This window comes from Aythya ferina (assembly GCF_964211825.1).
Source record: "Aythya ferina genome assembly, chromosome: 1".
Lineage (NCBI taxonomy): Eukaryota > Metazoa > Chordata > Aves > Anseriformes > Anatidae > Aythya > Aythya ferina.
This window is the reverse complement of record NC_140296.1, coordinates 206,798,877-206,821,533: the sequence shown is the minus strand read 5'-3', so window position 1 is coordinate 206,821,533 and position 22,657 is coordinate 206,798,877. Positions and strand designations below refer to the sequence as shown.

The 22,657-nt window shown below is 70.5% G+C and overlaps 3 protein-coding genes across 4 annotated transcripts; 1 reads left to right on the top strand and 2 right to left on the bottom strand.

The window, feature by feature from the left end:
• Window positions 1-1,788: 1,788 nt before the first annotated feature.
• Window positions 1,789-14,203, bottom strand: MAPK8IP2 (mitogen-activated protein kinase 8 interacting protein 2). 2 transcript variants are annotated; one of them, XM_084505687.1, is made up of 13 exons: window positions 14,114-14,203; window positions 9,323-9,428; window positions 8,546-8,785; window positions 6,848-6,950; window positions 6,346-6,501; window positions 4,042-6,219; window positions 3,673-3,748; window positions 3,339-3,511; window positions 3,112-3,221; window positions 2,765-2,884; window positions 2,608-2,678; window positions 2,336-2,434; window positions 1,789-2,210 (listed from the first exon to the last, which is right to left on the bottom strand). In XM_084505687.1, the coding sequence occupies exons 1-13, from the start codon at window positions 14,176-14,178 to the stop codon at window positions 2,138-2,140; spliced, it is 3,570 nt and encodes a 1,189-aa protein (XP_084361813.1). In that variant the 5' UTR covers window positions 14,179-14,203; the 3' UTR covers window positions 1,789-2,137. The 2 variants fall into 2 exon arrangements, with proteins under 2 accessions (XP_084361813.1, XP_084361812.1); XM_084505686.1 differs by having other exon boundaries at window positions 4,042-6,501.
• A 1,950-nt stretch (window positions 14,204-16,153) lies between these two features.
• Window positions 16,154-17,855, bottom strand: LOC311430205 (adenylate cyclase CyaB-like). Its single transcript, XM_084506718.1, has 4 exons — window positions 17,682-17,855; window positions 16,742-16,843; window positions 16,526-16,651; window positions 16,154-16,439 (listed from the first exon to the last, which is right to left on the bottom strand). Exons 1-4 carry the CDS (start codon window positions 17,838-17,840, stop codon window positions 16,293-16,295), a joined length of 534 nt encoding a protein of 177 aa, XP_084362844.1. The 5' UTR covers window positions 17,841-17,855; the 3' UTR covers window positions 16,154-16,292.
• Window positions 17,856-17,935: 80 nt separating this feature from the next.
• CHKB (choline kinase beta) lies at window positions 17,936-22,187 on the top strand. The gene is made up of 11 exons (XM_084506716.1): window positions 17,936-18,126; window positions 18,526-18,634; window positions 18,713-18,826; window positions 19,828-19,961; window positions 20,086-20,190; window positions 20,300-20,358; window positions 20,448-20,535; window positions 20,621-20,729; window positions 20,829-20,935; window positions 21,036-21,117; window positions 21,376-22,187. The coding sequence occupies exons 1-11, from the start codon at window positions 17,951-17,953 to the stop codon at window positions 21,430-21,432; spliced, it is 1,140 nt and encodes a 379-aa protein (XP_084362842.1). The 5' UTR covers window positions 17,936-17,950; the 3' UTR covers window positions 21,433-22,187.
• Window positions 22,188-22,657: the final 470 nt, after the last annotated feature.

The following is a 22,657-nucleotide window of genomic DNA, read 5'->3' as shown; positions in this document are numbered from 1 at the left end:
AGCGTGTGGCCAACCCACACCAGCACCCTGGGGTGCCCTGCACTGGGGAGCAGCTTCCCAGAGCCAGGGCCCCTCTGCAGAGAGCGGGGCTCCCCCAGGGCCACAGCACCTGACCCGGTGCCGCAGGCTGGGCTGGGAAACTCCATCAGGAACCAGCCTTGGTGAAGCATCGTCCTCATCCCTGCAGCTGCAGCCCTGGGGGGATGTCCCGGGGAAGGGCGCGTGTGCCGGCATCCCCCGACAGACCTGGCAGGGAGCAGGGCAGTGAAAGCAGCCCCTGGCTCCCCAGGACACACATTGCTGGAGCTGCCCAGATATTACACGAAAATGTGAGGTGTGTGCACAAACTTGGGCTGAGGCACATCGCTTTGTTCAATGCCTGCAGCCGATGGCAAGCACCGACACCGAGGTCACCTTGGGATGGGGGGGACAGAAAGAGAGGAAGGGGGAACACCCGGGGAGATGTGCAGGGTCCCCAGGGGGGGCCCTGTGAGAAAGCCCCCAGCTCAGGACAGAGCCACAGCCGCCTCGATGACCTCCCCACACCATGACTCCCTTACTGGGGTTACTGGCCTTGATTGGAAGATGCTTAATTAGCTGCAAATGCTGCATGCGGAGCGGCTGCAGGGCCTTGTGCACCCCTGCTGCCAGCCAACAAACACTGGGGTACCGGCGTGGCCGTGATCTCCTGCTGGCTGCCTCATCCGAGCCATGGTGGGACCAGCTCTGCTGGGGAGGGGTCAGGGCATTGTGCCCCTCCGCCTGCACCCACTGCCCGCAGCCCCCTCCCAAGCCCTGGCACAGCCACCCGGGGGCTGGCCACGTCAGCGACCCCCGGTAGCAGCAGGGACGGGGTCCCCCCCTCCACCCCCACACAGCCCCGGGAGCTTTTCCAGGGCTCCTGCCCCCAGGATCGATGCAGGCAGCCCCCTCCCCACACCCCGACCCCCACAGAGCGCCCAGGGCTCGCGGTCACACCAAGCATATATTTTATTGAAAGACCAAGTGGATGACAAGGCAGTGAGGGGGGACCTTTAACCAGGGTTTTGTACAAGTTACAGTTGCTCAGGACTCCTCTTGTTGGTTCGAGTTACGAGATAAATATCGGTACATAGAGCGGAGTGGAGGTATAGTCACTAAACTAGCACTGGTCGGATATACGGGGCCGGCAAGCAAAATAAATCACCAGGCACAGCAGCGAGGAGCAGGGGGGGCTGCGTGCCCGGTGCCGGGAGCAGCGGCCGCCCCGGCCCTGGGTCCTCCTCTCCTGGGGCAAATACATTCAGGCCAGGGGGGTCCCAGGGGGCCGGGAGCATCGCCCCCCGTGGCTGAGCGCCGCGCACCCCAGCGCCGGTCCCAGTCCCCGTGGCCACGCAGGGTCCCCTGGGGGGGCTGGGGGGGGGGCAGGAGGCTCGGGGGGGGGGGGTGAAGGGGCAGGAGGGGCAGGGCCACGCTCCTGAGGGCTTCAGTACTGGGGCTGGGGAGGCATTAGAGGGGGGGCACTGGGGTCTGGGGCTGCTCCTGAGGCCCTATAGCTGGGGGGGGAGCCCCTCCTGCAGCCCCCCCAGCTCTGTCTGCCTGGGGGTCCCGTGGGGGTGCAGGGGCAGCACAGAGCTGGGGACTGCGTGGCAGCAGATGCTGACCCCGGCACCTAAATCCTGCCCGTGCCCTCATCAGCCACCCCCCACAGCAAGCCCCCAGCCCCCTTCCCCTCCCCGTGCCTCCCCCCGTGCTGCCCTGACCCCTCGGCACACAGCAGCCCCCCCAGCTCTCCCCTGGTGCCCCCACCCCGCGTGGCAGCGGCTGACCCCGGTCACAGCTGAGAGCCCCGGTGCCATGCCCCCACCCGGTTTGCTCATGCAGGGGGGTAGCTCCTGGCCCAGCCCAGGGCACGGCCGTGCCACCCCCAGGGCCAGGGCGATACCGGGTGCACCCTAAGGCCCCCCCCATCACCCACAGCCGCGGCCTGGCCCCCGGCCCCCCGGGGAAGCAGTGAGGATGTGCAGTGAGTCCGTCGGGCATGGGCAGGAGCGTGTGCATTAGGGGCCAAGCCGGCTGGTTGTGGGGTCAGACAGAGTCTCTGGCCGTCTGTGGGGCTGGGGGGGTGCGGAAGCTGGAGACACAGCGCCCTGCCCCCTTACTCCAGGTAAATGTCCTCTGTGGGGCAGGCGTACTCCAGGTGCTCCTGGTAATATTCCTGAAACGCTCGGCTGCAAGGCAAGGGCAGGGCCAGGGGCAGCTCAGGGATGGGGCCAGGACCCGGCACCACCGCCCTCCGCACCCCCAGCCCCTGTTCCACCACCCCCAGCCCCCTCCCCACCCGTCCCCATCTTACCCGACGCACTCGGCGACGTGCCGCATGGACTCCTGCGAGACGAAGACGTGGCAGGCGAAGCGGCTCAGCACCGGGTGCTTGGTGATGAACCCGAAGTAGCTGCAGGGAGAGGGCAGGGTGAGCGCGGGGGACCCCACTCTCACCCCATTGGGGGCTCCTGCAGCTCAGGGGGGCTCCACCATGGGGATCCCAGGGCTGCCCCTGCTCATGTGGGGCTGAGAGCACCCGGCGCAGCACCGTGCACCCCGAGGTGCAGGAGCAGGGGGTCTCACCAGCTGTTCCGGGGGTGGCACCCGCAGAAGGAGATGTTCTTCATCTGGAAGAAGTGGCTGCAGCGCTCAAACTGCAAGAGAAAACCCCGGCAGGGTGTGGGCGCCCAGCGGGCTGGGGGACACGCACCGGGACCCCCTGCCCACGGTGCCCCCGCACCTCCTCGTCCCGGCCGTACTCATTGACCGTCAGGATGAGCTTGATGCCCTGCAGCGTGATCTCCAGGTCGCAGCTGGCGGGCGGGCGCAAGTGCACGGTCAGCTTCCTGGTGGTGGCAATCTGGGGGCGTGGGGATGGGGCATCAGGGCGCGTGGTCCCGCTGGGACCCCCGGCACAGAGCCACCCCCAACCCCTGCTGAAAGCACCAGGGGGCCGGTGCCCACGCAGCACCCGCAGCCTCTGCCCAAGCTGGGGAGGCAGCAGGACGGCGCCTCCTGGGCACAGCAGGGTCTCTGCGTGGGGAGGGGGGGGCTGCGTGGTACTGCCAGCCCCCCCGGCAGCCTCACCTTCTGCATGGCCGCGCAGAGGATGCCGTTCCCCTGGTGGTACGGCACCTCCACCGAGCCCAGGAACTGCACGTTGAACCGCTCCACCCAGCACGGGTTCCTCTTCAGGCCTGCACGGGACAGGAGTGGGGAGACGGTGCCCAGGACCCCCGCAGCCCCCCGCTGCCCCCCCCCAGCACCCCGTGCCGCCCTCCAGAGGCACCCGCGGGGCTGGGAGCGCTTCCTACCGATGACGTCCCTGGCTTGGCCGACGACCTCGTGGGCGTAGAAGGCGGGGAAGATGCCCCTCTCCCCCGTCCGCATGTTGTAGCCCCGGTACCAGTAGTCATCCTCCTCCAGCTCCACCAGGATGGGGTCGTCCACGTCCAGCTCCAGCTCGTCCTCGTGGCGAGGGATGAACCTGCGAGGAGGGAGGGAGGGAAGGACGATGCACACCTGGGGGGGTGCGGGGGGCAGCGAGACCCCAAGAGGTGCCCCACGGCCGTGCCCCGCACCCACAGAGCTGCCCCGAGCCAGGAGAGGCCACGGGGAGCGGAGCTGGCGGCCGGGCTCACTGCTCACCTGAAGACAGCCCGGTGGGTCTGCTCCCGCTCCTCCCCGTTCACCATGCAGGAGAACAGCCCGAAGGACTCTGTGCCTGGGGCAGAAAGAGGCAGCATCACCCTGGGGCCCTCCTGAGCCCCCAGTCCCACACCCCGGGGCAGAGGACCACCACTGGCACCTCGCAGCCCTGCAGGGGGAAGCCCCCAGCCGCTGGGAGCAGCCCCAGCGCCCCGCAGCAGCGCGGTCCCTGCCCACCTCCAGGCCCCGTGCCGTGCCACGCCGTGCTGGTGCCGTGCCCAGCTGGATAAGGCAGGACGGCACCGGGCAGCCAGCCTCACCCCAGCACAAGGCAGCCCATGGCCGGAACAGCGCGGCACGGCCACTTACTGGAGGAGCGGGAGGTGCTGTTGACAAAGACGTTGAGGAACTTCTTGGAGAACTGCAGGTCGGCCTCGGGGGACGAGTCCTCGGAGGAGCTGTGCGCGTCGGGGGCCGCCAGCCCGTCCTCGAAGGCCGCCTCGTCCTCCAGGTCGCAGCGGTCGCAGGCGCGCAGCAGGTCGCTGTCGTCACTCAGCACCGAGGTGCAGCGCCGCAGGCTCACCAGCTCCAGCTGCGTGTGCTCGTCCACCACCAGCGTGTACTTCACCGAGTCGTAGGCCAGGGACTCGTCCAGCGCCCGCGGCTCCAGCGCCTCGGGGGCCGGCGGCAGCGGCAGCTCCCCGGGGAAGCCCCGCGGGTCCTCGGGGAAGGGCGAGCCCTTCAGGTAGGGCGCCTCGTCCTCGTCCGTGGAGTAGGCCATGGTGAAGCAGCGGTTGGTCTTGGCAGTGGAGACGTCCAGGGCAGGCGGGAAGGCGTCGGGGTCCTGCCCCAGGGGCTCTAACCGGACGTCGTCGATCATGTCGTTGTCCTCCAGGATGCCCGAGTCCAGGTCCTTGTCGACGGCCCAGTCCTTGGTGCCGGCAGCCGGCTCCACCGTGGCACGGGGCTCGCCGGAGGTGGCCTCGGTGCCGGGGGAGCCGCGCGGCGGGGTGCGGGGCGGCCCCGTGCAGCAGCCAAAGGTGGCCAGGACCTCGGAGCCACCCAGCCTGTCGAGGGAGACGGGGCGCCCCGGGAAGACGGGCGCGATGGTGTCGTTGGTGGGGTTGCTCAGGAAGAGGAACGGGCCCGGGTCGTCCGCAGGTGGCTCCGGCGCCGCCTCCGTCCCAACGCCCAGGGAGCGCTCGTCCTCGGCGCGCTGCAGGGAGCTGCGCAGCGTCTCCATGTCCACCAGCTCGATGCTGCGCGGGGCGCAGGGCAGGGCGGCCGGCTCCCCCTCGCTCACCGGGGAGTCCCGCAAGCCGGGCTCCTCGTCCAGCGCCTCGCTCAGGATCTCGGGCTCCAGGTCGGAGGCTGGGGAGATGGTGTCACAGAGCGAGTGGGTCTGCTGGAAGCACTCGTCCGGGCACTTGATGGGGTAGGAGCCCTCCGAGATCATCTTGTTGACGAGGTTGCTGAGCAGCCACGGCGAGTCCGAGTCCTCACTCAGGTCAGGCTCCGACTCCGAGTCGGAGTCGTACTCGCTGTTGTCCTCATCGTCCGCCTCGGGCATGAGCTTGGGCCCCACGGGCAGGTAGAAGGAGCGCCGGATGCTCTCCAGGCTGTGGTCTGGGTCGATCTTCAGGTCCAGGGGGCTGGAGGTGGACACATCCGTCTGGTCCACGGGCGCAGAGGAGTCCTCGGGGTTCAGGCTGTCGTAGTAGCCCTCCATCTTCAGCTCCGCCAGGCTCTCCCGCCTCACCATGCCGCTCTCCGGGAGCTCCCTGTCCAGGGTCTCCTCCTCTTCCTTGCCCTTGTCCAGCAGCAGGGAGTCCTTGATGCCCATGACGCCGGGCGCCTCCAGCTCTGTCTCCAGCTCGGCCTCCGAGGCGGGGGAGCTGGCCTCCTCGATGGAGTTGGTGAGGTGGGAGGACCTGCCGCTGCTGCTGTCGCTGCTCAGGTCCAGCTCCGTCTCCGAGATGGAGGAGATCATGTTGCTGACCAGGCGCCCCGCAGCGAAGGCCGCCTCGATCTCCCCCTCCACGTCCGAGTCAGAGCCGGGCGAGCTGAGGTCCTCGCTGTGCCGGCTGCAGGGCAGGAAGGGCTTGGAGGTCCTGCTGGTGAGGTCGGCCTCGATGCCGGGGTCCGAGGAGGGCGAGGTGGTCTCCGAGGAGCCCGAGGGGCGCCCGCGCACGCTGGCCGCCCGGCTGGGCAGGGGGCCCTCCCCGTCCGAGCTGAGCTGCTCCGCCGGCCCCTTGGGGCACGCGTGGGGGCCTGGCAGCCGGGACCCTGGCCCCTCGCTGCGCTGGGCGCAGGCCCTGGCCGCCAGCTCCTCCGGGGGCGGCGGGGCACCGCGCTGCTCACGGGGGGCCACGGGGGACCCCGGGCTCCCGGCCCCCTCGCTGGGCGCCTGACTCTCCCGGCCGCCGGCCGCCTGCTGCTTTGGCAGGGCGCAGCGGCCGTCCGGAGCCGCGGGCTGCCGGGCCCCGGGGGTCTGGGGCTGCGAGCCCACGTCGGAGCCGGCGGGCATGCGAGCAGGAGCGGCCAGCCCTGTTGGAGAGAGAGACGGTTCAGGGGGCAGCTGGCAGAGGTGAGGCGGGGAATGTGGTGGTCCGAGCGCAGAGGAGATGATATTCATATTATAATCTTCCCCGGCTCGCTCGGGCGATGGGTTACCATGTGCCAGAGACTCGTGGCTGTTGCCTTGCGAGTCAAAGAGGGAAGGCTGCGGCGGGGTGGGGGCCTGCCCTGTCCCCCCGGGGCTCGGCCCCAGCCCCTTCTGGCTTTCCAGGCAGGGTCCGTCTTGAATGCAGGCGTGGGGAGACGAGTGTCCTGCGGGGCAAGAGCAGAGCGCCCAGGTCAGCTCCGCGCCACGCAACCGGTCCCTCCTGCACCTCGGGATGGGGAGGGGGTGCCGAGGTGTGCCCGTACCCGTACCCGCCTGTGCCTGCTCCCCAGCCCCATGGGGTGAGGACCCTTCTGCCCAGGACCCCCAGAGCCCCCAGCTCCGCACACGGTGCTGGATGACTGGATTGGACACGCCTGAGAGGATTTCAGCGCAAAGGCCCAAACACCCTCTTGGCTTTGGCAGAAGGGGAACGGGGTCTGGGGCAGCCCCACTGCGGCACCAGGTCCCGGGACACCCCTGCAGGGCCCTGCCCCACAGTCCTGTGCTCACCGGTGTGCGAGGAAGAGGAGGAGGAGGAGGAGTGGAGAAGGGCGTCCTGCCACGTGGTGCGGTGCGCGGGAGGCGGGTAGCTGCCGTTGTTGTTCAGGGAGTCCTGCGGGGAGAGCAGAGCCGGGCACATCTGGGGACGGGGCGGTCGGCAGGGTTTGGGAGGGAGAGGGGACACGGGGGGGGCTGCACCGAGGCCAGGCTGTGGATGTGTGCTGGCACCAAACATGACCGGGCTGGCTGGGGACATCCCACCACGGTGCTGCCTTGTGCAGGTCCGGCCACTGCCAGCAACACGAGCATCCCACGCTCAGATCCCACCCGTGGCACCCCACAGCACGGCCTGGCAGCACCTGGGACACGTGCCCGGGACTGATCCGGATTAGAGCCGTGACATCCCCAGTATGGGGACCCAGGGGACCGGCACCTTCCCAGGAGGGCGCCCAGCAGGGGACGCGGTGGCACGGGCGCAGTCCCCAGGGAAAACCCATCGCACGGCCCCACGAGCCCCGTCCCCCCGTGAGCTGCATGACCCATAGTGAGAGGGTCCCTCGAAGGGACACCGGCCCCAGGGGAGGGGATGGGAGCCAGCAGGGCCGGGGCTGCCCGTCTGGCGCGGCGGCAGCTGCGGATTAGTGCCAGCGGGCAGCGATAATCCAGCCGAGCCCAGAGATTAGCGAGCGGGGCTGGCGCAACGTGCGGCGGGGCACGCAGTGCCAGGGCCGGGGGGTGCAGGGCTGGGGGGCTGCAGGGACGGGGGGGATACAGGGCTGGGACCAGCACCGCGTGGGCTGTGCCGTGCACCCCAAGGACAAGGTGCTGGGGGGCTGCACAGCACCAGGCTCTGCATGGCCCCAGCAGACACAACACGACGGAGCCGGGATTAGCCGGGATTTGCCCCCCCGGGCACGCCGACGGGGCCGGATCCTGCCCCCTTCACAACCCGAGGGACAACGGATCAGGGTCATCCGGCACAACCGGGCATTGGGCATCCCCCCGCGGCACGGAGGGGCGGCAGGGCTCTGCCCTGACCCAACACCGGCCCCCGGCCCCCCGCCCAGGATCGGAGCCACCGCGCGGGGCCGGGAGCCCCCAGTGCCATGGCAACGCTGCCGGATGCAGGCAGCACCGCGCCCGCTGCCCACGCACTGCGGCGGCGCGGCAGCTCCGGCAGCGCGGTGGCGGCACCGCAGGCGCGTGCGCACGGGGACACAGGGACACGGGGACACCCCCGCAGCACCACGCACGGGGCCCTCCCCAGTCTCCCACCACACAGAGAGCCCCGGGGGACGCAGTGCACGCGCACACCCGTGCACACCTGTACACACGCACTCCCAGCCTTGTGGTGCCGTGGTAGCACCTCACACCGCTGCCCCACGGAGATGTCCCAGACCCCAAGCTCACCCCAGAGCCCTGCACATGGGGACAGGCCCCAGAGCCCTGCTCCAGGGGCTGGCAGGGGGTGTGCAGGGACCCCACGGTGCCAGCAGCCACTGCACAGACCCAGCCCCAATGCCCCCAGCTCAGCTCCACCACTGCAGAGCTGGAGCCCGCCTTGCGCTTCTCTGCCCTCCCTGTGCTCACCATCCTCGCCCCATCCTCCCCACCTCTGTGGCAGCCCCAGAGACCCCCCCATGCACAGGCCCCAGGAGCAGAGACCCCCGGGCAGGGGCTGACCCCGCTCCCGACCCCGACCCTCACCTGGGTGCCCGGTGCCGTCAGGTTGAGCGTGGTGGGCCGGTGCTTCTGCGTCTCCTCCAGGGCGGGCGAGGGGATGGGTGAGGCTGAAGGGGACGGTGGAGCTTCCAGCTCGTTGCCCTCCTCCTCCTCCTCTTCTTCCTCCTCTTCCTCATTGTCGTCGATCATCTCGAACTCCTGGAAGTCATCCTGGAAGGTGCAGACGGGGTGCGGCTGCTCGCTGCGCTCCAGCACCAGGCAGTCCTGGGGGGAGCAGCACGGGGTCAGCAGCCAGCCCGGCGGTGCCGGCCCCACCACGGCCCCGCTGCCAGCCCCACAGCTCACCCTGCAGCTCGGGGCCAGCATCGCCTCCTGCCCCTGCCCCAGAGAGCCTCCAGGCAGAGGCACCTGCTCTGTGCCGGGGACCAGTGCGCCCTCAGCTCTGCAGCAGCCTGCCCGCCCCCCCGCCTGTGTCCCTGTCCCGTGTCCGTCCCGTGTCCCCCAGCCTGGCTCTCCTGGTGCCTGGGGCAGTGCTGGGGAAGAGCTGAGTAAGCTGGAGCCACGTGAGAGCGGCCACGGGCTCAGCACCGGGCTGGCTGCTGAGCCATCACTGTTCTTGCGGCTGCCCCGCGGGGCCTGGCCGGAGGTGGTGGGGGCCCGGAGCTCGGCCCCACCAGGACATCCAGGCTCCAAATCCACCTCCCCGACAGCCCCTGCTCGGGACAAGCCTTGTTGTGCTCCCCCTCCCCGCGTCCCCCCACAGCCCTGCCGCAGCCGCCTTGGCACACGTGGCTCGTGCACCTTCTCGTAGTGGTCCGAGTCGTAGTTCAGCCCGATCCCGCAGTCATCCGTGATCTCCGACAGGTCCTCGTCATCGAATTCCTCCAGGCTGATGTCCTGGGGGGGCCTGGGAGAGGAGCAGGGACATCAGGGCCGCGGACATCGCTCGGCTGCACGTGGGGAAATGCCTGCTTCCCCCCAGCACCACGGGGTCCTGGTGAGCCGCGCGGCACCGCAGGGACACGAGCGCACGGTGCCGGCATCACCCCGGGTCCCCAGCACGGCAGCAGTGGCTGGGCTGCCACAGGATATTTTGGGAGCAGAGACACCGGTGCCATGGAGTAAGGCAGGCACAGGCAGGGGCACAGCCACAGCACAGCCCCTCTGCCCGTGCAGCGGAGGGACCCAGGGGGGCTGCACAGCCCCCGAGGTGGCCGTGATCCCCCGGGGTGGGCTCATGCCCCGAGGCAGCCGGAGCAGCTCTGCTCAGGACCCCGCACTGCATCCTGCAGGCCTGACCCACAGGCGAGGCTGGAAACGAAGGGGAGGGCGGCAGCCACAGCAGAGCCTGGCATGGGCTCAGCTCCGGGACCCTCCCTGCCGAGCATCCCCAGGTTACCGCCAGCCTTTAGTCGAGGTGATGGGAGCCCCACGTGGCACGAGGCCTTGTGGTTTGGGGGTGCCCCAGGAGAGGCAACGTGGTGCCTCCACGCACTGTCTGCTCCCGGCCCCAGGAGCGGCAGCACCCCCAGGTCCTCCAGTGTGACACCAGCACCCACGGGGTCCCTGCGCCCCCCTGGGCAAGCACCCACGGGAGCCTCCCCAGACCCATCCCTGTGGGACACCCCGATGGTACCCTCAGGAGGCTCCAAGCCCAGGGTAGGCACCAAGCCCATGGCATCGACTGGCCCCACACAACCCCAGGGGGTCGCAGCGCTGCGCCCACCACGCAGCAGGCAGCGAGCCCCCAGCCTCCCACCCCACCAAGTCCAAAAATTGCGCCCGTGGCAGCAGCCAGGTCGCTGGCGGCACCGGGTTTCGGGTGACCCAAGCTGCGTCGCTGCTTTCACCTTTGGGGGTCTGCATTTAACCTGAGATAGGATTTGTGCAGCTCCTGCCCAGCTCCGAGGATGAGGACGGGGCTGGCACGCAGCGGGCTGCAGCCCCCAGCCCAGCGCTCCCCGCTCGCCCACCCCTCAGCGCGGTGCTCGCGGCACAGGGGCAAGCCGAGGGCTGCCCTGCTGCCTACCGAGACACTGAGGTAAGGCTGGTCAAAAAAAATTAAAGCAAGCCATTTCCCTGTCGGGAACAGGGTGTCATGGAAACCAAAATTTTCTGCAGGGAGAAAAAAAAAAAAAAAGAAAAAGAAAAAGATTACTCTTGGCAGGATTTTCTGCCGGGAAAACGTAAACCAATCGCCGCAGGTCAGCGCTGAACCAGGGAGGGGCTGCAGGGCCCGGGGCTGTGGCCGGGATCCCCCCTCCTGCACCCTGGGGTCTCAGGGAACACCGTGGGCACCCACAGCCCGGCCAGGCAGGGGCACGGCAGCGTCCCCAGCTGGAGCTGCGCACCCCGGGGTGCCCCACAGCAGGGACAGCAGCCGGTGCCCTGCTCCAGCTCAGCACCGGACCCTGTCCCAGCCACCCCCTGGCATTTTTTCTCGCCCCCCATCACAGCCTGACCATGAACAACAAATAGGGTTGCTCTCCCTGCCTTTGACTTCTGTTTTTGCCCTTAACTCCCATTTCCAAGCTCCCCTCTCCACCACGGATGCTGGGAGCTTACTCCGATTTTACTGAGAAAAAGATTTTCCCCTAATCACATAATTCCCAGAAGTAGGCCATTAAGACAACGTCAAATATCCTCCGATCTGCGGTGAAATCATCAGTTGGTGGTGGAAGCTGCAGCACCAGCCCACGGGGTGCAGGGCTGGGACTAGCCCCAGGCCCCAGACCCCAACCCCAAGAGCCCCCCAGGGGCTACGGGGGCAGAGCCCAGCCACCAGCCCCGGGGACAGCCACAGCCACGAGTCCTGGCACGGAGATGTGCCGGCATCCCATGGGTCCCCTGCTGGGGAAACCAACTCTGCCATCAGACCCCAGCCCCAGCCAAGAGGACGCACACCCTGGCCATGGGGTGGCAAGGAACACCACGGCATGGCACGGCACCCCGGTGCTCTGCCCTACAGGCAGCTCTGGTCACAAGTTGCAGCCACAACAAACCACAGCCGGAGCTCTGGGGCCACTGCAGGAGGCCACAGCGGGTCCGGAGCTGCAGCACTGCCCCAGGGACACCCCAACTCCAGCCCCGTGGCCAACGGGGAGCGTCACCAGCACGGGCACGGGGCCGCAGCAGCGGGTGCCTCGGATGCGCTGGTGATGAGCAGAAGGCGGCCAGGGAGGTGGTGCCGGGTGGGCAGCACCCAAAGGGGGGTCCGGAGCTGGTGGCTCAGGGGGAACAGAGCTCACCCCAGCCCCATGCGTGGAGAGAGGGCTCCAGGAGGTGGTGGAAGGCAGCGGGACACCAAACCTCACAGTGGGACACCACCAGACCTCACAGCAGGACACCACCGGCACCGCGACCGCGCACCCTTGGCTGTGCTGCCAGCCAGGCCGGGCTGACCTCGCTGGGCTGTGCTGGGCCAGGCGGCACCGGGGAGCAGGGGGGATGCAGCAGGGGAGGGCTCGGCCCCAAAAAGGGCCCCGACATCAGCCCCTGGGGTGCGCAGGGCAGGGGCACACATCAGCAGGCAGCCAGGAGCCGGCGTGTCTGCGCTGGGAGCTGCCGGGGGCCGGGCTTTGTGCGGAGGGAGTGACCAACAACCAGGCCAAGGGAAGATTGAATTTCCTCGTTATTTTCAGCTCAGCTCCCTGGACAGTTCTCCTTGGACCTGGATGCGATGCAATGGCTCCTGCAGGGAAGGGCTGGGGACCGTGACCCGCGGCCCAGCGCTGCGCCTGCCGGTCCCTGTGCCAGGGGGGCACAGCAAGGTGGGGGCTGACCCCCGGGAGCTCAGCACCAGCCCCGCGGCCCCCACCCCAAGGCAGGAGCCATCACAGGACACAAGAGCCACCTCGCAGCCTGCCCAGGACCTGCCCCGTGCCCACCCCTCACCTTCACCTGCCTCTCCTTCCCCAACCACAAGCTCAGCACCCCGCTGTGAAACCCTCTGCTGGCAACGGGCACAACCCAGACCAGCCCCCCCAGGCCCCCCGAGCCAGCCACCAGCTCCATCACTGCACCCCTGCCCCCGTGGGCCTTGTCCCCCCCCAAAGGACGGGTCTGCTCCTCGTAGCGCCGCGCTCAGCCCCCGGTCCTGCCCTGGCATCTCCAGGGCCTTGAGGCCACAGGAGCCAGCAGTGGATGGGCCGTGGGGGGGGCTCGGTGGCTGTGGCCCAGGTGGGAGCCAGGCTGCTGCTCCTGGGGGGCACGGGGGGGAGGCAGAAAGCAGCATTTCCATGTTTCCGTGTCTCCGTGTCTCCGTCTGGCACAAGGAGAGGTTTTGGCCCCGGGGGCGGCTCGTGCGGCACCGCCGGGGATGAGCCGCAGGGGAGGGACAGGAGGGTGGTGGCAGGGGGACGCCGCCGTCTGGGGGGGGCTCACAGCCCTGGGGGGGCTGGGCTGGGGGCTGCGGCCTCCCCCTGCCCCTCCTGGGCTCCTGGCCCAGGCCTCGGCTGCAGGGAGGAGGCCGTGGAGCTGTGGGGGCCAGACCCGAGCCCCACGCAGCAGGGGCCGGGGGGACACGGGGAGCAGCAGGAGGGGCGGTGGGCACAAAGGAGGCACGGCCAAGCCCCCGGCCGGGCCCCCCCCGGGCATCGCCAGGGCCCCGGTGCCAGGAGGGAGGCAGGGGAGCAGGACGGGCGCTGCGGGGAGAGGCCGGGGCCGGGCCCTCCCCACCCTGCAGCACCGCAGCCGCGGCCTCTCCCGGGGTCCCTGCGCTGCGAGGCCTGGGGGGGGGACGGGGGGGGCGGCTGTGGGGTCTGCCCCGTGCGGGACAGGACCTAGGGGGGGGACAGGGGACGGGGAGCTGTCCTGCGTCCCCTCTGAGCCCCCACCCGCGAAGCTCTGAGCCCCCAGGGCCTCCCCCGTGCCCCCCCCACCTCTCCGACCCCTCCCCACCCCAGGTCCCGCACCCAGACCCCGCACCCCCCCGCTCCCCCCTGGAGACCCCATCCCGGACTGCGCCCCGCAGCGGGTCCCAAGGTCAGCCGAGGTGCTGGGGGGGGGGAGCGGCCCTGCGCCCCCCCGCGCTGCCAGGACCCAGCCGTCGGCACAGCCCCGGACCCCCCCCCGGACCCCTCCCCAGACCCCCGGGGGTGCCCCTCGGGGGGCGCCCCCCAGCGCAGCCCCTCCCCGGCGGCGCCCGCGTCTGACCCCGGGGGTGCGGAGCCGCCTGGAGGGGGGGGCTCGAGGGGGATTTGGGGGGGGGCCGAGCCCCAGCCCAGGACCCCGCCGGGCCCCCCCCCGCCGGCTGCAGACAAAGGCAGGGGCCGGGAGCGGGGCTCTGCCCCTGCGGGACCGGGGGTCGGGGGGGGGAGACAGGATGGGGGGGTCGGGATCGGGGGGTGGGGGGGAGCCGGGGGGGCTCTGCTCAGCCCAGCCCAAGGTGAGGGGCGGCTCCGGCCCCCCCGCAGCCCCCGGGCTCGGCCCCGCACCGGCGATGCGCGGGGAAGGGCAGGGCTGGGGGGGGGGGGGAGGGCAGGGAAGGGCAGGGTGGGGAAGGGCAGGGAAGGGAAGGGAAGGGAAGGGAAAGGCAGGGCGGGGGAGGGCAGCCCCCCCCCCCATCGAGACCCCCATCCCGGCGCCGCTCACCTGCAGCCCGGCGGGGACAGCGAGTGGAAGGTGGAGAGCGAGAACATCTCGGCGCGATCCGCCATCTTCACACGGGGGCTGCGCCGGACTGCGGACAGCGGGGGGGGGGCGGGGGGGGCGGGCGGGGCGGGGGAGGGGCGGGGGGAGGGGAGGGGGCGGGCACGGGGAGGGGAGGGGGAGGGGAGAGGGTGGGGATGGGGAGGGGGTGGGAGAGGGAGGGGTTGGGGGGGGGGCAGGAGGGGGGTGGTGGGGAGGGGCGGGGGGGGAGGATAAAGGGGGTGGGGAGGGGCAGGGGGGCTCCGCACGGGGGGTGGAGGGGGAGGGAGGGCGGGGGGGGGGGCGCGGAGGAGGGGGGGGCTGGGGAGCTGCCGGGGGTGGGGGTGGGCGAGGGGGGGGGGGCACGGGGCTTGGGGGGGGGCTCACGGCGAGGGGAGGGGAGGGGAGGGGTCGGGGCGGGGGGGGAGGACCCGGGGGGAGGCCGGGACCGGGGGCCGGGAGCTGTCCAGGGCCCGGTGCTGGGGGCCGGGAGCTGTCCGCGAGCCGGTGCTGAACCGGGGCCAGGACGGAGCCGGGGCTGGAGGCCGGGAACGTCCCGGTACCGGAGGCTGGGACGGTCCCGGGGCCAGTGCTGGGGGCCAGGAATTGCCCCAGGCTGGAGGCCGGGAATGTCCCGGTGCTGGGGGCCAGGAGTGGTCCAGGACCCGGTGCTGGAGGCCGGGGGCTGTCCAGGACCCACAATCACAGAATATCCCAAACTGGAAGGGACCAAAAGGATCACGGAGCCCAACTCCTGGCACCGCACAGATCGACCAAAAATCTTAGACCCCGTTCCTAAGAGCACAGCCAAATCTCTTCCTAAATCCCGACGGTCTCGGTGCGGTGACCGCGTCCCTGGGGACCCTGTCCCGGTGTGCGACCACCCTCCCGGTGCAGAGCCTCGTCCTGATGGCCTAAACCCCCCCTGCCCCAGCTTGGCACCATTCCCGCGGGTCCTATCACATTTTTTATGATATTACGGCATTACAGATTTATGATATTATGGCATTACAGAGAACAGGTCACCCACCCCCCCACTGCCCCTCATAAGGAAGCTGTAGACCCCAATGAGCCCCCCCTCAGCCTCCTCTTCTCCAGTGCCTGATCGCCTCCCCCAACCCTGCTGGGGGGGGACACGGGGTGCAGGGGGGGCAACGGGAGCTCAGGAGGCTTCGTGCAGCCGCACAGTGATGGGGCAGGGTGGGGGGGGGTCTGCAGGAACCAGAGGTGCCCCCCGGGCTGAGCCCCCCCCCATCCAATGGTACCACAGCCTCCGAGGTACTGGTCCCAATGGCACAGACCCCCCCTGGATGTGCCCTCCCCCCCCCCGAGGGTGCCCCCTGAACACACTTGGGGTTTGGGACCCACTGCTGGAGGCCCAGAGGGCACTGCCCCTGGGGGAGGACAAAGGCAGGGGGCACCCAGCTCCCCCCCACCCTACTGGGGCTTTGTGAGTGCCTGGGGGGGGTCAGAGGGGCACCGAGACTCCCCCAGCCCCCTGCCCGTATGGGGCCAGCTCCCTGCAGCCCCTTCCCAGCCCCGGGAGGGCAGAGCAGCGCCAGGGTCCCCAGCCCCTGCAGTGTCCCCCTCCCAGCCCGTCTGTCCCGGGGGTCCAGCACTGCCCCCACCACCCCCAGACCCCCCCCCAGGGACACCAGCCCCCAGCCCTGCCTCCCGCAGTGCAGATTAGGGCAGCCCCAGCCCCGTACAACCCCATACAACACTGTGGCAGCAGCCAGATGGGGTGGGGGGGTGGCAGCGACACCACCACCCCCCCCAGCCCACCCCCCCGGCTGACCCAGCTGCTGCCACGGCCCCGAGCCTCCCCCCACCCACAGCAGCCCCGGGCAGGGCTCCACGGGGGGAGGACGTGATCCGGGCTTAGGGCCGAGCTCTGCTGGGACGGAGCCTCCTGCACGCCACCGTCCTGTCCCCCTCCGACCCCCCCAGGGCTGTGTGTCCCCCCCCGCCCCCCCCCTGGTCCCAGTATGAGGGCACAGCCGGTCCCAAACACCAAAACACCGCCTGCAGGAGCCTTTATTGGGCACCTCAGGGCAGGGGGCTGCCGGTACCCGCAGGGAGCAGGACCCAGGCCCCCCCCAGGCAGCGGGGGGAGCACGGCACAGCCCCCCCCCACACACCCTCAGGGGCTTGTGCCCCCCCCCTTGGCCAGCAGGAGGTCCAGGTAGGCGCCGGTGACCAGGTCCTCGTCCTGCACCCCCAGCTCCGCCATCAGCTCGCGGGCCACGCGCTCGCCGTGCTCCACGCTCTGCTCCTCGCTCAGCACCACCTGCGGGCACCGGGGGGACACCGGGGGGGGGGGTGAGGGGACACCGGGGGGGTGCAGCCCCCACCCCACAGCCGTGCCCGGCTCACCTCCAGCTCCAGGAAGTCTCCCAGCCCCTCCACGCTGTCCAGGTGTACCCGTGTCTGCCCCACCATGTAGAGCAGCCGCTGCTTCCTCACCACGCCCAGCACGCCCAGCGCCCGCGACAGCACCGCCTGCACGGGTCCCAGGGAGGTTGGCAGGGGGGGGGGACCCACAGCGGGACCCCCACCCCCCAGGGGCCGTGGGGCGGCCCCGGTGCTCACCTCCAGCCCGTCGGGGTCATCCGTGGGGGTGATGCTGAACTGGGACAGCTTGGGGCCCGCGGTGTCGGGGCGCTCGTAGAAGATGAGCTCGCCTCGGCCATCCTGGGGGGGAATTGGGGAGGGTCAGTCCGTGTCCTCCCCCCCTAAGTCCCAGCACCATCCCAGGCCCCACACCCACCCCCCAGTCCCAGTCCCACACCCATACTGGTCCCATACCCCGTGCCCACTGCTCTACCAGGTCCCATCCCCTGTATCCCCCCCCCCCAGGCCCTATACCCCATACCCATCCCCCAATTCCCATCCCCTGTCACCCTCCAGGTCCTACCACCTGCACCCCATTCCCCAGGGTCCCATCCCCTGTGCCCCCTCCCCCTGGGGTCCCATCTCCTGCCCCCCCCCGGCCCCGTTCCTGTCCCCTGGACCTCCCCCAGCCCCTGGACCCCATATCCTTCCCTGGGTTCCCATCCCCCATCCCCCCTCTTCCGGGTCCTATCCCCTGCACACACCCCCTGGTCCCCTCCCCCAAACCCTATCCCCCATACCCCCTCCTGTGCGCCCCCCCCCCATACCTCGCGTCCCACCCCCCGTACCCCACCCGCCCCCCTCCTGAACCCTCCCCCTGCCCCTCGTTCCCCCCTCCCCCGGCTCCCATCCCCGTGCAGCCCCCCCCGGCCCTGAGACCCTTTCCGTGCCCTCCCCCGGTTCCCATCCCCCTGGGGCCCCCTCCCCTGCCCCCACCTCCCCCATAGCCCATACCCCATACCCCGTACCCCCCAGACCCCCAGCCCCGTCCCCATCCCCCCCTCTACCCCTCCCCAGGGTCCCGTACCCCTCCTACCCCCTCCCGTACCCATTTCCACCCCGGTACCCCCTCCCTGCGCCCCGTACCCCCCCGGTCCCGGTCCCGGTCCCCCGGTCCCTCCCCATCCCCGTTCCTCACGGGGAACCGGCGCAGCTTGAGCCTGCCCGCGGGCACCCTGAAGAAGGTGTCCTCCTGGCTCAGCTCCGTGCCCCCCGCCCCGCTGCGCTCCGCCGCCCCCCGCGCCGCCGCCGCCGCCCCCCGCCGCAGCCGCGCCTTCAGCTCCACGTTGCGCCGCATCCCGCCGCGCCACGTGACGTCACCGCCACCGCGCCGCCCCCATTGGGCCGCGCTCGCCACGCCCCCCGCGCCGCCGGCCAATGGGCGGGGAGGGGCGGGGCGAGGCGGCCATGGCGGCCATGGCGGCGGGGAGCGGGACCGGGACCGGGACCGGGACGGGGACGGGGACGGGGAGCGGGGCCGTGCCCGCCGCCACCCGGCTGAGGGCCTACGCCTGGTGCCGAGAGTTCCTGGCCGGTTCCTGGAAGCTCATCGGCCCCGACGAGTTCGTCATCGGGCCCGTCAGGTACGGCCGGAACCGGAACCGGGAACGGAACCGGAACGGAACCGGAACCGGCACGGAACCGGAACCGGCACCGGGAACGGGAACGGAACCGGGAACGGAACCGGAACCGGCACCGGGAACGGAACCGGCAGCCCCCCCCCCCGCGTCCCCGCCCCCGGTCCCCTCGCGTCCCTGCCGCCCCCCCCCCGTGCCCCCTCCGGTGCCCCCGGTCCCCCCCCGGTCCCCTCCCGGCCCCGTGCCCCGCCGTGTCCCCGCCAGCCCCCCAACCACCGGCAGCCCGGTGCCCCCTGCCCGCCGTTCCCGGTGCCCGCAGCCCCCCGATGCCCCCTCCCCGTTCCCCCCGCCCCGTTCCCGGTGCCGCCGTGCCCGCCCCCGACCCGGTCCGTGCGGTGCCCGCAGCGGGGGGCTCAGCAACCTCCTCTTCAAGTGCGCGCTGCCCGAGCACATCCTCAGCGTGGGCGATGAGCCCCGGCAGGTGCTGCTGCGCGTCTACGGGGCCATCCTGCAGGTGAGACCCCGGCCCCGGCACCCCCGGGACCCCCCCGGGACCCCCGGCCCCGCCGCCGCTCACCGGCCCCGTCCGCAGGGCGTGGACTCGCTGGTGCTGGAGAGCGTGATGTTCGCCATCCTGGCCGAGCGCGCGCTGGGGCCGCGGCTCTACGGCGTCTTCCCCCAGGGGCGGCTGGAGCAGTACATCCCGGTACGGCACGGGGCGGGATGGGGCGATACGGGGCAGTACGGGGCAGTACGGGGTGAGACGGGGCAGTACGGGGCAGTATGGAGTGATATGGGATGAGATGGGGCAATATGGGGCAGTACGGGGTGAGACGGGGCAGTACGGAGTGATATGGGGTGAGACAGGGCAATATGGGGCAGTATGGGGTGAGGTGGGGTAGTACAGAGCAGTATGGAATGATATAGGGTGATATGGAGCAATATGGGGCAGTATGGGATGAGACAGGGTGGTACAGGGCAATATGGAGTGATACAGGGTGATACGGAGCAAAACAGAGCGCTACAGGGTGGTACGGGGCAATATGGGACAATACAGAGCAATACAGGGCACTGTGGGGTGATACAGGGTGATATGGAGCAATACAGGGCAGTATGGGACGATATGGAGCAATACAGGGCAGTATGGGGTGATACGGGGCGATATGGGGTGGTATGGGGTAGTACAGGGTGATATGGGGTGAGACAGGGCAATATGGGACAGTACAGGGCAATACGGGGTGATATGGGCCGGTATGGGGCAGGATAGGGTGATATAGAGCAATATGGGGCAGCATGGGACGACATGGGTCAATATGGGGCAGTATGGGGCAATATGGAATAATATAGGGTGATATGGAACAATACAGGGCAGTGCGGGGCAATGCAGAGCGATATGGGGTGGTATGGTGTGGCACGGGCTCATACAGGGCAACACAGAATGATGTGGGGTAGTACAGGGCAATATGGGACAGAACGGGGCGATACGGGGTGATATGGGGTGGTACGGGGCAGGACAGGGCGACATGGGGCACTACAGGGTAGGATGAGGTGACATGGGGCAATACGGAGCGATACGGGGCAGTATGGGGTGATCCAAGGCAATATGGGGCAGTATGGGGCAGTACAGGGCGACACGGGGTGACACAGGGCGATACGGGTCAGGGGTCCCCCGCTGCCCCCCTTGCTGACGCCGCTGCCCGTCCCCAGAGCCGCCGGCTGCGGACCGAGGACCTGCGGGACCCCGACATCTCCAGGGAGATCGCGGTGAAGATGTCGCGCTTCCACGGCATGGTGATGCCCTTCAACAAGGAGCCCAAGTGGCTCTTCGGGACCATGGAGTGGTGAGGGCTCCTGCGGGGCAGCCTCCCCCAGCCCCAAACCCCTCGGGGGCTCAGGGAGGAGGGGGCGCAGAGCGGCGGGGAGGGGGCGAGGGGGGGCTGCAGCCTCCCCCATCCCACGCCCCAGGTACCTGAAGCAGATTTCGGAGCTCACCTTCTCCGAGGAGGGGCAGCTGAAGAAGCTGAACCAGCTGAAGGCCTACAACCTGCAGCAGGAGATGCGGAGCCTCAGGTCAGCCCGGGGTCCCCGGGGGTCTCCGGGGGGGTCTCAGCTCAGCGCCCTGGCGGTGGCGGTGGCGGGGGACAGGCGAGGGCTGACGCCGAGCTCTGCCCCCCCCCAGGGAGCTGCTGGAGGCCACCCCCTCGCCGGTCGTCTTCTGCCACAACGACGTGCAGGAGGGTGAGTGCCCAGCGCCCTGCGGCCGTGCCCCGCTCCCCGTCCCCCTCACCCGTCCCTGTCCCCATCCCCGTCCCTGTCCCCGTCCCCAGGGAACATCCTGCTGCTGGCCGGGCACGAGGCCTCCCCCTCGGACAAGCTGATGCTCATCGACTTCGAGTACAGCAGCTACAACTACCGGTGGGCGCGGGGCCGCGGGGGGCTGCACCCCCCCTCCCCAAAACGGGGGCAGCTCCCCGCTCACCCCCGCTCACTCCCTCCCCAGCGGCTTTGACATCGGGAACCACTTCTGCGAGTGGGCCTACAACTACACGCACGGCTCCTGGCCCTACTACAAGGCTTCCCTGGAGAACTACCCCAGCCGGCAGCAGCAGGTGAGCCGCGTTGCCCCCCCGGGGGGCTGCAGGAGGTGGGGGGGCAGGGCTGGGGTGCCCTCCCCTCGCCGCGTCCCAGCCCGCTGCTCGCCCCCCCAGCTGCATTTCATCCGGCACTACCTCTCGGAGGACTCGGGGCGGCGCGGGGACACGACGCACGAGGAGCAGGCTCGCATCGAGGAGGAGATGCTGACGGAGATCAACCGGTGAGGGGCGCGGTGCTGGGGGCACCCCCGGGTCGCCCCCCCCCCACCCCTGCTCGCCCTGCTGGGGGCCGGGGGTGCTGAGGGCTGCGCTCCCCCCCAGGTTCGCTTTGGCCTCCCACTTCTTCTGGGGCCTCTGGTCCATCCTGCAGGCGAAGATCTCCACCATCGAGTTCGGGTACCTGGTGAGTGCTGCCCCTGGGGGGCCGGGTGGGCGCAGGGAGGGGCCCAGCCCCCACGCGGGGCTGCCCTGGGGCTCTGCTGCTCATCGCCACCCCCCAAGCACAGGGCAGCAGGGCAGGGAGGGGTCCGGGCAGCCAGGAGCAGGGGGGGGTTAGGGGGAGACCCCCAGGTGTCGCGGTGCTCCCCTCGCAGCCCTGCTGTGGGTGTGGGTGGAGGTGGGGGGGGGACAGGTCCTCGCTGACCCCTTTCTCCCCCCCCAGGACTATGCCCAGAGCCGCTTTGAGGCCTATTTCCAGCACAAGGCGCGGTGCTGCTGAGACCCAACGGATCCCCGGCCCTGCCTGCGCCCCCCCCCCCAGCCCCCCAAACCGTGCCGTGGGGCCACAGACGCTGCGCCCCCTCCCACGGGGGCTGCACTAGGCGGCCGTGGGGCTGGTCCCTGCCGTGGCTGCCCCATGGAGGATGGGGATGGGGCAGGGGACAGGGCTGCGTCAGGGCATGGGGTGAGCTGTGGGGCTGCCTGGGTGTGAGGGGAAAGGGGATGGCCCCCCCAAAAAAAAGGGGATAACCCCCCCCCAAAGAGGGGACACAGCCTGGGGGCTTCGCCTTTGCCGTTACTGCTGTAGGCAAAGGAGGCTGAAGCCCCCCTAGTGCCTCCGCAGACCCCCCCAAGCCTCTGCAGCCCCCCCTTGCCCCTTCAGCCCTGGCCTCCCCCTGCAGCACGGGGGGGGTTGGAGCCGTGGGCACTGCACTGGTGGGACCCCCTCGGTGCCCCCCGAACCAGGAGGGGTCGTGTAGGTGGTCCTGCTCCCTGCAAGGGCTGCGTGTGGGGGTGCTGGGGGTGGGGGGGGGCTCTGCACATGCATCTCACCCCCCCCCCCAGCTCTCTCCCACCATCTGGGGCCAGGCAGGACCCCCGAGCTGCTCTGTGCCCCCCCCGTGTCCCCCTGCCTGGCTCCCCGCTGCCTTGGCTGCACAGCCACTGCTCGGCTTGAGGGGGGGGGGGGCTGGGGGCTGGGGCCCCCGACAGCAGAATGTACAGTCCTGGACCAATAAACGCTGCGCTGGTGCACGGGGGCTGCTCGCTGTCTGCTCCCCCCGTGGCGTTGCCCCCTTTGCCCTGCAGGTTCTGGGGAGGGGGCCGGGTGCGTGCGGCCCCGGGGGGGGGTTCTGTTGCCCCCCGGCCAGCTCAGGCGGTGCTCACAGCTCTGCCCGGGCACATGGGGGGGGCTTTGGGGTGGCCTCCCCCTCCTCGGTGCCTGTTGGCTGCGGGGGGGTCGTGGCTTTGCCTTGCGAGTGGCTTCAGCTTCTGCAGCACCCCCCCAGGCTCTGCGCCCCCTGCACCCCACAGCGCCCGGACCCCAACCCCCGGGTCCCCTCCTGGCTCCCCTGGGACACCCCCAGCCCCTGTAGGGCCATTGCCCCACAGGACCCCCCCCGGCTCACCGCGGGGTGCATGGGGAGGGGGTGTCTGCGGGCAGGGAGGGGGGGAGCAGAGCCCAGCCCCATGGGGATGTGGGGTGGGGGCCGGGCGGGGGGGCG